The following is a 12341-nucleotide window of genomic DNA, read 5'->3' as shown; positions in this document are numbered from 1 at the left end:
GAGCAGGGCCATGCTGACCTTGATCTCAGACCTTTCGCCTCTAGAACTATGAGACAATACATTTCTGTGGTTCTGAGGCACCCAGTTTGTGGTACTTTGTTACAGCATCCCTAGCAGAAGAATACAGCTACCAAGAACCATTCATTCACACGACGAAGAGAAGGGCAGACAGTAAAGGGATGAAAAGCTGGGCTGGGCAAGCCAGGTAACTCCCTTTAACTCGTCTTTACCCTATTACCGCAGTGGATTATGGTAGAGATTGAGATCATCCATGTAATGGGCTTAATTAGCACAGGTGTGCTGGCAGGGGCTGCTCAGCAAGAAGGACAGAATCAGACCGATGTGTCAGAAAAGGCACTGTGCTGACAGGGTCAGGACAGGATGCCACTGACCAAAGCGAAAGAATGACCACCTGCAATGGGGCAGAAGCCGTAAGAAAGGACCAGAAGGCACAGCACCAAGAAATACTCTGGAGGCGAAACTCAGAGGCCGTGGAGCATGACGAATGTAGAGAGTGAGCTCTCTGCAGCAGTAAGTAACCTTCAATTATGAACACCCAGGGAACAGACGGAACATGGCCTCACCTTCATGAAGCCAGTATGTCATTATCTGCGATCCCAATCTCCAGAACATTTAGTACCTCAACAAGAAAATTAAGGTTTCCAGGGCACACAAAAATATACGGTTTAGATCCCAGAAGTCTGATTTTTCTTCCTTAGCATACTAAAATTTTGTTTCTTTTTCTGAAGGTCAATAACTTCTGGCACTTGAAGTTACTTTCTAAGAAACAAATGAACATAGTCGATGTGCATGAAGGTTCCTTGAATGGCTGGAAGATTCCCTTGACTGCAACCAACTCAACACATGACTATCCATCCACACCAGGCACCCCAACAATTTAGTTCAATCGATTTTTTTGCTTGTTTCCTTTCCGCCCTTAAGTAGTCAAATGCTGTTTCATAGAGATTAAGAGTCAGACCACTACAGCTCTGCTATTTACTAGGTGTGACCTTGCAGAAGTAAATAAATGTGCTTCCATTTCTTTATCTGAAAACAAAAAACGGTACCTACCCTCAGAGATGATATAAGGATTGAATGACATAATGTGGTAAAGCACTTATTAGTCACACAGAACATGACAGAGTTTCAGCTGATATCATCGACTGTTACTTCACGTTCTTCTTTTGTACTATCTAGGCCAGAAGCTTAAACTTTAATGTGCAGCAGAATCGCCTGGAAGGCTTGCAAAAATATAGATGACTGGGCCCTACTCCCAAATTTCAGGTGTAGGGTAGAGCCTGAGAATTTGTATTTCTAAGACTTTGAGAACCAGTGATCTGGTCAGTAGCTTTTTCATTGTGTGACTCTCTTCTCCCTACCCATAGCTCCAGCCACTCACCTGCCTATCAACTGGTGTGCTCAGAAACAAGAACTTCTATAGAAAAGTGAAGGTCACACATCTACATCCAACCTCTCCGCCAACTCATTTAACTTAACTCAGGACAAGCCCCTACCACTTTCTCTTCACTCTAACATGAGACCAGACCTTTTTTTTCATTAGCTCTCCAGGTGCCTCACTTTATGACTTCAAAAACATCTGCAAACCACAATGGTTCTCTACTTTTTAAATCCCTCTGGTACATCCATCCTATGCATGCTGGCACTGAACTGCTTGCTACCTTGGCTAGCTCTTTACCATAGACACTGCTTCCCCAAGGAGACTGTGAGCTCCTCAGCCAGAGCAGCTGGGTGATCAGCATTTTCTATGCTATTCAGAAAATAAATGCTTTTGGATTTACCAAGACTATATTAAACCAAATAGGCCCTGTTAATACTGGCACTTGACTCATTTGCTCACTTGAGGAGACCCTGGGTAGCCAAAATTGATATATTCCTCTACTTCAGAATAAAAAATAATCGCTAACTGGGTCCTAATAAGCAATTATATAATAACTGGGTGTTACTTAGGTTAGCTCTATTCTAAGCATCTTACCTGGATAAACTCAGGTAATCCTCCTAACATCTTTATAAGATAAGTGGTATTATTATACTTATTTCACAGAGGAGAAAACTAAGGCTCAAAAAATAACTTCCCCCAGAATGCGTAGCTGGAAAATGGCTGAGCTGGAATTTAAATGCAGGCAGTCTGGTTCCAGAGCCCTTGACGATGATGCTACACTGCCTCTCAAAACACCTAAGACACTGATATACTACAATAGCATGCCAGGAAACAGAAGGATAAATCCTTATAGATTTCTTTAAAAAAAAAAAAAAAAAAAAAGAGGAGGAAGAAAGGGAGGAGGAGGAGACGGTGGGGGAGGAGGAGAGGAAAGCCCACCAAGATGAGCAGAGTCAACCAGCTGAGCCCAGCCTAGACTGGATGAACCCCACAGATGCATAAGGAATAAACGTCTATTGTTGTATAAGGTTTTATGGTTATTTGTTAGTCAGCAAAAGCTAACAGATACAATATCTCATTCACTATATGGAGACATCAAAATGGACACAAAAAAAAACAACTCAAAAATACGATGGGTCAATTAAAATGCAATTCATCAAAATCAAGTATTTATAGAATAATATCGACCAAAGTATACATAAAGATTATGAGAATCACAGTTTTTGTTCCTCTAGAAATTCTAGTAAAAGCAAGTAAAAAGGCCAAAGGCTAATTCTTCATGACAGCATTTGAATTCCTGCTCCAGCCATGAGAGAGATGAGACTTTTTTTTAGTCAACCTGTGATTGAATGGCTGGTTTTAACACCTCTGGGCCCCAAGCAGGGAAATCAACAAGCTTGCTTTCTCTGACAGATGGCTTTCCCCATCTCACAGACCCTGCAGAAAGATGTGGATTTTGACCTGAGATCTTGGCAGAGATCACTGCTGGAAAGGAAGCTGGCTCTAAAGTTTCCATTATTCAGATAAGACTGAGGTAATTAATAGCTTTGAAGAATCTGCCAGATGAGATGGCTGGGAGTAGACTCCCAAGATCAAAATAGTTCCAGCAAAGTAAAAGATGGACGCATCAAATTCCAAGGCCAAATGGAGTCTTGAAACTACCAGCAAGTCTACGTGCCTAAAAAGCATCCCCAAAGTTTATAAATTAGAAACAGGGCACAGAACATTCTTGACCAAAAAGAGCGGTCATTTTCTTTCAGTTTCTTATAGTTTTGTTATTTGCTTAAGAAAATCACTTTCTTAAATCTAAGTAGGTAATCTCATTTGTATAGAGACCCCAGGCTTGGGTCTAGATCAGAGGCTGCATTCAGCTGAAAAATTTAAGATCTGCAAGAGTTTTAAATTGAGGCCCACATGCTCATTTGGTGTTTCCATGGATTCTGAACACTAGTGCCACAGAGGAGTAGAGCAATACCACATCTGCACAAAACCACAACCACACTGGGGTGGCCTAAGCTACAGCCAGACGTGTCCCCACATTGCAACCCTTCACGCCCACTGGAACATTCTGTCCAAGTCCAAATCCCATCACGATTCACTCAGAACAATCTCCATGCTGCTTGGTTATAACAAACTTAGAGTGAGAAATTGCTTTATATCACATCATTTTAATACATGACTGGGATAAGGAGGGGCTTTGAACTTAGGAGACAAAAAGAGAATGGTTTCCTTGGGTTACTGCTACATTTGGGTTGAGGGAGAGAAGAAGTGGGGGGAGGAAGGAGGAAAGTTAAGGTGTCATCACTATTGTTTGGCAAGATGAAAACTCCTCCCCTCCCCTACTTTGACTTGGAAACCAACCAGCACAATGCAAGGTAGCTAGAGGACAGAACCATTGCTGAATGCCCTACACCCATGCCCGTGGTTGTACTGGGACGAACCCAGGGTAGCCAGTTGACCAAGCACTGTTTCCAGCAGAAGGCACAGCATCAGGGCTGGTCAATCTCTTCATTAACAACTTAGAGCACTTCATCATCTAGGTAGTTGGAATGAGGGGTGGGGATGAAAGTCTGGGTACACAATGAAACCTTGAGCATCTACTTACAGGCTCCACGAACTCAAACATCTTTCTCTCTTGGACTTCTTGCACCTTGAAGACATACTCCAGGGATACTTCATAGAAATGCTGCCGGACCAGGTCCACTTGGCTGTCTGCCTACAAACAAGATGGAATTTCAGAGAAAAATCAGGTCACTATCTGAGGAGAGGATTCAGCAAGCAGGCAAAAAAATCTCTGGAGATGGTTTTTAAAAACAAATCCAGTTGCATGAAGCAGAAATAAGAACAATGATCATGGTTACCCGAGCGCTAATTTTGTGCGAGGAACCATGCCCATAAAACTGTACATCATTATCTTATTCAATCCTCATTATAATTTCAGTTATTTCACCCTCATTAAGCTCCTAAAAAGAAGATATCCTTACCCTTAATTTACAGGAAGTAAATGAAATCTGCTAACATTAAGGAATCTGACATAGTTGGTACAAGGCAGAGCTGGGATTTCTGTCCTGACTGATCTGCCTCCAAGACCCCTGCACATTCTTAAACCACTAGACTCTATTGCCTTCCCACACCCTAGGGCCGACCTAGGTTCCGTGGAAGACAGATTTTTTAAAGAGAAAAAGAAAACATGCAGAGCCATCCTCCTTCCATCCTTTTAAATGAACAAAACAAGCTGATAGGGGGCAGGGGACCTCAGAAAAGAACATTTTCACACGTCCCACATACTTTCTTTGGACAAGGATGAACTATTAGTTTACCCCAAGCAGAGTAATTACATTGCTGCCTCGGAACCTCACCTCCCTCTCTGTGCAGGTGTGTGGGCTGTAAAGGCCCACACCTGGCTACAATTAAGCTGCTGGTCTGGGATCCAGAACCCAGGGGAGAAAATGAGCATGTGTGGAGTAGCAAGATCCTGTGCTGGGAAGTATCTCAACTATCACTATAAAGCTCTTACCCTTTCCACAACCATGGCTAAGTCAGCTCACGCTTTTAAAGCAGATAATTACACTGAAAGCACATTTCAGTGACACAAGAATAAATGTGATTCTTTTAAACAAAAATGGATATCCTGCTAGTAGGAAACAAAACACTATTTTCTTTAGAAATGAAGTATGTCATTCGATAACATACTTTACAAAGACAAAGCCCCCAAAGGAGTATTTCTTTCAGTGTTCCTTTGTCAAGATTCCTGCAGAACAAAATTGGGACAGACCTTTTACTTCATTATACCAAATATGGTATTGCTAACCTGACATCTTAAGGAGTTGGCAAATCATTCATTCATTCATGGAGTTCACAGCATGACGAGGAAAAGAGATAATTAAATAATCATGTAAATAAAAAGAAAATGACAAACTCTGGAAAAGCACAAGGTGCCATGAAACAACCCAAAAGACTCCATTCAAGTCTCCTGCTAGCAACTCCCTCGCGGGGCAACTTCCATATTAATATGCAGAAGGCAGTCCCATAAGTAACAGCTGCACAAAACCAAAATGAAGGGCTAAGCCTGGGGGCATCAACTAAGCCTCCAAGCAGGAGAGCTGATGTCTGAGCACTGACAGAGCTTTATTTGGAGACCAGGTTTCAGAAAGTGCATACACCACGCCCCCTGCCAGGTGTAGCCGGTGGACCAGTGCCTGACACACCTTCCACCTGGGCCCCTGCCGGCTAAGGCCCGTAAGTTCCTGTAGTGCTTCATTTCTCAGTGCAAATCCAACACACTTACACCTAGGGACGCATCTATTTCCCTGACCTCCCCCACACCCCCGATACATCCTCCTTGCTTGAGCTTGCCAAGTGAGACACAACAGAAATAAAAGTCATTCGGAAAAGCTGCAAGTTAGGCAGGGCTGCAGGAGCCAGGAGCAAAGTCCTCTGAGAAGAAGAGCAGAGCCCAGCCTCAGTGGGAGAGCCAGGAGAGCAACAACCTGGGTGGGAGTTGCAGTTCTACCATTTTCTAGCTGGTGGGACCCGCTCCAGTCACTTATCCTCTCCGGGTCTCTTCCCCACACCTGAAGGCTGGAGACGCTATGATCTGCCCTTGCTCTGAGTAGAGCTGTTCCAAAGAGAAAGTAAGCTAAAGGATGTGAACATTTGAAAACCAGGAAGTGTTCTGTGCACACTGGGTGTTATCACCAGGGACATCTAAGCAGATGGGCTGTAATCCCTGCTCCTACCCTAAGCCAGCCACATCTTCTCTGGGCGGTTCCAACCCTCTCCTCACTGGCCTCCCTGCTTTCTTTCTCTGCTCCCGCAATCCAGCCTCCACCCAGCAGCCAGAATACCTTTCCTAAAATCTCCATCAGCTGTTCTCACAGCTCCTTCAACGCCTTACCCTGGCCTCTATCATGGTCTGAAGACCCTGAGGAACCGGCCCAGCCCTCCTTCCCTACCCCTCTCCCACTGAGCTCCAGCTGGGGCTCCGACACTCCAAACTCTTTCTTGCCATGCAATCTTTGCACTTGCTGTTCCTTCTGCCTGAAAACCTCTTCCCCTAGATAAATACTCAATTTTTTTAAACTTTAATGCACAGCAAGAAATACCTTTTACATTATGACCCAATAAACATACATTTATAATTAGGTGCAACACACTTTCATATTTTTCACTCTATTCTAGCCTACTCTATGTCATGACCCAGTAACTCAGATCTTATGACACACCCACAATTTAAAGAACATTGTCCTAGCTTTTCACCCAGCTTGCTCTTTCTCTTCCTTCTGGTCTCAATTCAAATGTCACCTCTTTAGAGAAGCCTGCAGTGACATTATTTTAGGTATGTTACCCCAGGGAGTCTCTATCCTATCTCCCAATTTATTTCCTTATCACTACATGAAATTCTTACTTACTCCTCTCTTTTCTCATGTATTGCCTACTAGAATATAAAGTCGATGACAGCAAAGACCTTGCCTCACTTTTCCATTCCAGATCCCGGAACGGGGCCTGGCCCACAGCAAACATTCAATTGATGCTTGAGGAATAAATGAATTGATCTCTATGTGGCCCAGCACTGAGAAGAAAAGCATAACAGAATGCATTTCCAAAGGAAAAGGAAGATGAAATCCCAAGTAGAATGGTAGGTTGCTCCTGCCAATGCCCCTCTCATCTGGGCCATAGAATTCACCACATCCTCAGCTCCTCTTGTGATGGAATCAGAAGCCGGATTCCAACCCCTGGGCAGGCAGTTCCCCTACCCTGTTACTTAAGAAGCTGTCAATCTAGCAGCTTGTCCAAGACCCACCAACTATTCCGTGCTTCTTGGAAAAGAAAAATTCTCCTAGATTGTAAGTTTCGATCATTCATTTCACTCCCCACAATACACCCAACTTCTGAACGGACTTTCACAGGAGCGTCCAATAAATAATTTGTCCAAGGAATGATTTATTATCTTTGAGGCCAGCTTCTGAGCCACTGAAGAAAACACTGACTTTTAAAAAGTCATCCACTAGATGGCAGTGTCACTCCACATCGCTGCCCAGTCATTTCAGCCACCAGAGGTCCAGGATGGGTTAGAATTTACAAGTATGCATTCAGGCCTGCAATCAGGGAATAATTCTGGACCATCAAAGGAAGTAGCTTTCGTTAAATGTGTAGTAGGTGATTCATAATATTGTTAAAAGTTGATCTTTTAATAAATGTAAGGAAAATCATCACTAAATAGCTGCAAGACCTTGAGTAAATCACGTGACCTCTGCAAGGAACTCAGGTCCTGCACACGAAATTCTAAGAGGTTTAACCAGAGGATCACCAAAGTCCCTCCCGCTCTCCAATTCCCTTAGCTTGACAGCATTGAATAACAATGGCTGGCAGGCAGCCCAGCAACATCCTTCCCTGCAAGACGGACAGAGAAGAGCTTACTGGGTTAAGGGAAACGGCTCCAGAGTCAGGAGCCAAGGTTCAAATCCTTGCTGACTAGCTACAGGCAGGCTATTTAACATCTTTGGGCCTCAGTCTCCTCCTGTGTAAAAGAGAGGGAATCCATCTGTACTTCATAGGGTGGTTATGAGGATTTGAGCAGATTCCACATAAAGTGCTTAACATGGCGCCTGGTACATAAATATGCATTCAATAATCACTGGCCGCTATTATTGTTGTTGTTGTTAGTAAAAATATTATCATTATTATTGTTATTATTATGAGATTTTTTTATTCAATTTAATTCAGCTTAGGTATAAAAAGCAATGCTTGAGAACAGACCAGGACTTGCAAGAAAGACCTGCAGCCCACTCCTTGCCTTCAAAGTATTTAGGAAGTGTGAATGGGTAAAAGACAAGGATCGTAACAAAAAAGCATAATGAAAAAGTTTCCACTAAGATAAATACTGACAGTCAGTGCTGCAGACAGAACGTTTGCCCACCTCACCACTACGTTCATATGATGAAACCTAATCCCCAGTGTGATTAGCATTTGGGTGGGGCCCTTGGGAGGTGATTAGGTCATGAGGATAGAGTCCTTAAAAAAGAGGGCAGGGGGGCTCCCTCACCCTTTCTGCCATGTGAGGAGACAGCTAGAAGACAGCATCTACAAACCGGGAAGCAGGCCTCACCAGACACCAAATATGCCAGTGCCTTGATCCTGGACTTCTCAATATCCAGAACCGTCAGAAACAAATTTCTGTTGTTTATAAGCCACCCAGTCTAGGGTATTCTGTTATAGCAGCCTGAACAGACTAAGGCAGCCAGGAAGAATGCCATCCAATTTGGGAGCAGGGGAGGGGGAGGAACAGGCCAGTTATGGGGATAATACTTTATATTTGTGTAGCAGCTGTAATTTACCTTCTCATACATGAAGTAGGCAGGACAGGTATTTTATGAGTATTTTACAAAGGAACTAGAGCTCACAGAGACCAAGTACTTGTCCCAGGTCACACAGTCAACTACACAGCAGAGCAAGCCTTGAAAAGAAGGTATCTCTGCCAGTCCAGCGTTCTGGTCCCCATATTGCTATCTCAGGGGGGACGCTATTGGCACGGCCCTAAAAGAAAATGTGGGACTCATTCCAGACCAACTTACCAGGAGCCAGGCATGGAGAGAGCAGACCGGGAGAAGCAGCCTCACTCTGGGGAAGCCGTGCAGGTAGGATAACTGTACTGCAGGCCTCCCAGTACCATTAGGTGCTATAACAATCACATACTAGCTCAGCTGTGAATACTTGCACTCACGGTGCACGGTCACCTAACTGCTTAGGAACTGCAGAGTTAGCCAGATCTGGTCATTGGGAGCTGCAGCCAAAATGCCTTTCCCTATCGTTTCCAAACCCTAAATGCCAAATGATGCTAGAAGAATGATAACCGATCAGGACAGATCCTAAATGGAATTATGTATTTATCACGGACAATTCACATATCCTTGGGTATCTCCTAGTGCCCATAGCCCCATGTAGAGTTGGGAATAGCCTTTTATGTATCATCCAATGAAAATCAGCATTTCCTTAACCTTCTCAATCACATTTGACAAGATTTACCCGAGCAGCTTTGCTACTTCAAGAATCTCCTCCTCCTGCGTTGGCTTCTTTCTCCCTAACTCAAGCAAAAGATCTTCAAGGAAAGGTTAGCAGTTTCTACTTCCTACAGCTCACCCCAAATACAATTGCTGCTGGTTGGTTGGCCAAGAACTGATCTGCAAAGCCCACTATAAACACTTCTGTTGCTAAGCCTAATCCATCACTCAAACAACTGATTCAAACACTCATTTCAAAGAAAGAGTTCTGAGCACAACACTTCCTAACTGAGGGTGTGTAACAAATCCTGGACTCCACCATCTCCTGAGTAATCCTCATCTTTCAACCTCTGACCCTACCATCTTCATATGAACAGAAGTACTGGCAAGGAATTTGCTCAAAAAGAAAGGAAACTGAAGAATGAGGGCTAGCTTGGAAGCCATAGCCTCGCTTTAGCACACACCTGAGACAGTTCAAGCAAATTGTTAAGAGCTAAATAAGATGATATTCATGTAGCCAAGTTTGGAGTTCCACTAGCAAACTGCCCTGTCTCCCCAAAACATAAACCCCCTAGCCATGCAAATCTCCATGAACTAAATAAAAATGGTCACAGCTCCAAGGCCGCAAATCTGACTTCTCTTTCCAAGAGAACTACTCTTAAAAAAGACCCCATGCAAATCCAAAAAAAAAACAGGGGCAGACCAGAGAATTTACTTTTTTGAAACAAAGTTACCTAAGCACAAAATACATGAGACAGTAAAATACTGCTTAAAAAAAAAAAAAGACTAATGTCAAGTACTGGTTGGAATAATTTCTTTTTCATTTCACATTAAGGAAGGATGACCAAAGTGCTTCAGATGCTAACATTTCAAATCAGTGATGTGAGGAGGACGTCGAAAGGCAGGGCAAGAGACTACAGAATCAAGGTCAAGGGTGAGAGAAATAGGAAAACAGATCTCAGTTTGAAAGGAAGAAGCACAGTCTGGTGATTAGGGTGATCCTGACCAGCTGCATGTTCCTCGCCATGGACAGGCGCGACAGCCGTACAGTGTGGCTGCGTCGGGAAGGGACAAAGGCAATGCGGGCAGCAAGCGTGGAATGAGGGATCAGAATGAAGCTCCAGCAGAGAGTAACCAGAACACATCCACAGCACCATGGAAAGATTAAACACTTTATTCAGACACGAGTAAAGTTTCTTACCTCCTGAAGCTGAGATTCTTTCTTTTTGGAAGACAAATTCAAGTGTTTTTCTAAGATGCCACAATACTTCTCTGTCTCCTTGTCATACTTCTTTTTGGCTTCCTGGCAAAAAAAAAAAAAAGAGGAAAGGAGAAAAAGACTAAAATGTTGCAGGAATGAAAGCAACCTGGGTCAAACTCTTCCTGCTCATCTTCATGGCTTGGTCATTCCCTCAGACCCAGAACAGCGGCAGACCACCCAGCTCCTACTCTTCCAATAACGCCATGAAACCAAGCAACCACCCATCAACAACAGCCCAACCATTTTGAGGGTCTATCACAGAGGCGCCACTACTATGCCAGAAATGAGGTAAATACCAGTATATTCAGAGTGGCAGAGCCAGGATTCCACCTTCTAAAAATTTCAGTTGTAAAACAGAAATCTCTAGTTTCTAACTCACAAGGATGTTCAAAGCCAAGGGAAGAAGGGAAGTTACCTGTGAAGCTAATCCCCAAACAGGAAGATCTACTTACACCTTAAGTGGGACAAGTCTAGACTAAGAGTAGATCCAGCTTTAACTGTGTTCACAAAGTATGTCTTAATTTGTAGACCTAAATATTCCTTGATGCAATAATATCACATATGGGTCTTTAAGCTGAGGAATAATTCAAAACAAAGAAGACATTATCTTCCCAAATATGTTCACTGTGGCACCATTTATAATAGCAAAAAAACAAAAAAAACAAAAAAAACCAGCAACAGCAACATTGCTGCCCAAGAATAGAATTTGGGATAATTAAAGTATGGGGCATCCAATAAACATAACTAGGAAGGCTAGCATGATACAAACTCAGTGCATCCTACAGAGAATGCGTCTACCTACAGACAAACATTAGATGGGAAGATACTTCAGTGAAAATACCTGAGTTAAGAAAATGGGATAATGGGTGATTTTTTTTTCCTCCATTTGGGAAATGTTTATTATCCTATATTATTGCTTTCAAACTAAAAAAATATATATATATATCATATTACACAGAATAATCCCTGCTCCCCCAAAGTCACTGAAGTTCTATTTCTATTCCCTATTTTACAGATAAGAAAACTTAGATGCGCGAAGTTAACTTCTGTAAAAAGTCACAGAGAGTGACAGAGCTGGAGTCCGAGCCCAGGACAAGCTGCCTCCAAGTCCACATTCTCAGCCACACCTGGAAACACTGTCATAGGCGGTCTCTCTTCCCTCCACATTTCAGTGGGGATGGCGGGCAAGGGGGCTGAAAGAAGGTCTACCACGGCCTGGTAAACAGGATCAAATGTACTAACTGGGTGCATCATTCCAGCTTTTGACTCACGTGGAGCCCACAGCAGATATTTTTCTGCAACTCCAAGGCTTACATTTACAAGAGGGGAAAAAAATTTGCGGCCAGATAAGGAAGCTCAGATACATCTCTTCATTTAATGACAATATAACAAGCAAGCACTCTGTGTTAGGATCCTTCAGGCACTGGAAATATAATACAATACAAGGCAGAAACGGCCCCACCCTCGTGGTGGGGATGTTCCAGCAGAAGGAGAAACACAATTAACCAGTAAACAAACAGCCTGATTCCAGACTGCCGCAGGTGCCATGAAGGAAACAAACAGGGTGCAGTCCCAGAGATGCTTGCAGATAAGTGCTCCAGAGAGGCCTCACTGGGGAGGGGAAGTATGATCCAAGACCTGCTCACCTCGTGAGGGGCAGAGTGGAGCCTTCCAGACTGGT

The 12341-nt window shown here is 43.4% G+C and overlaps 1 protein-coding gene across 4 annotated transcripts in view; it reads right to left on the bottom strand.

Annotated features, from left to right (window-relative positions):
- Positions 1-12341, bottom strand: part of ARHGAP26 (Rho GTPase activating protein 26) — a 472115-nt gene that overhangs the window by 332296 nt on the left and 127478 nt on the right. For all 4 annotated transcript variants that reach the window (XM_057540933.1, XM_057540934.1, XM_057540935.1 and 1 more), the window contains exons 5-6: positions 10601-10702; positions 4005-4115 (exon numbers count right to left, since the gene is read on the bottom strand). In XM_057540933.1, coding sequence (XP_057396916.1) covers positions 4005-4115; positions 10601-10702 — 213 coding nt within the window. The remainder of the gene's footprint in view (positions 1-4004; positions 4116-10600; positions 10703-12341) is intronic.

Source organism: Balaenoptera acutorostrata, chromosome 2 (assembly GCF_949987535.1).
Source record: "Balaenoptera acutorostrata chromosome 2, mBalAcu1.1, whole genome shotgun sequence".
Taxonomy (NCBI): Eukaryota; Metazoa; Chordata; class Mammalia; order Artiodactyla; family Balaenopteridae; genus Balaenoptera; species Balaenoptera acutorostrata.
Note: the sequence above shows the minus strand (reverse complement) of the source record. Positions and strands in the feature narration are given on the sequence as shown.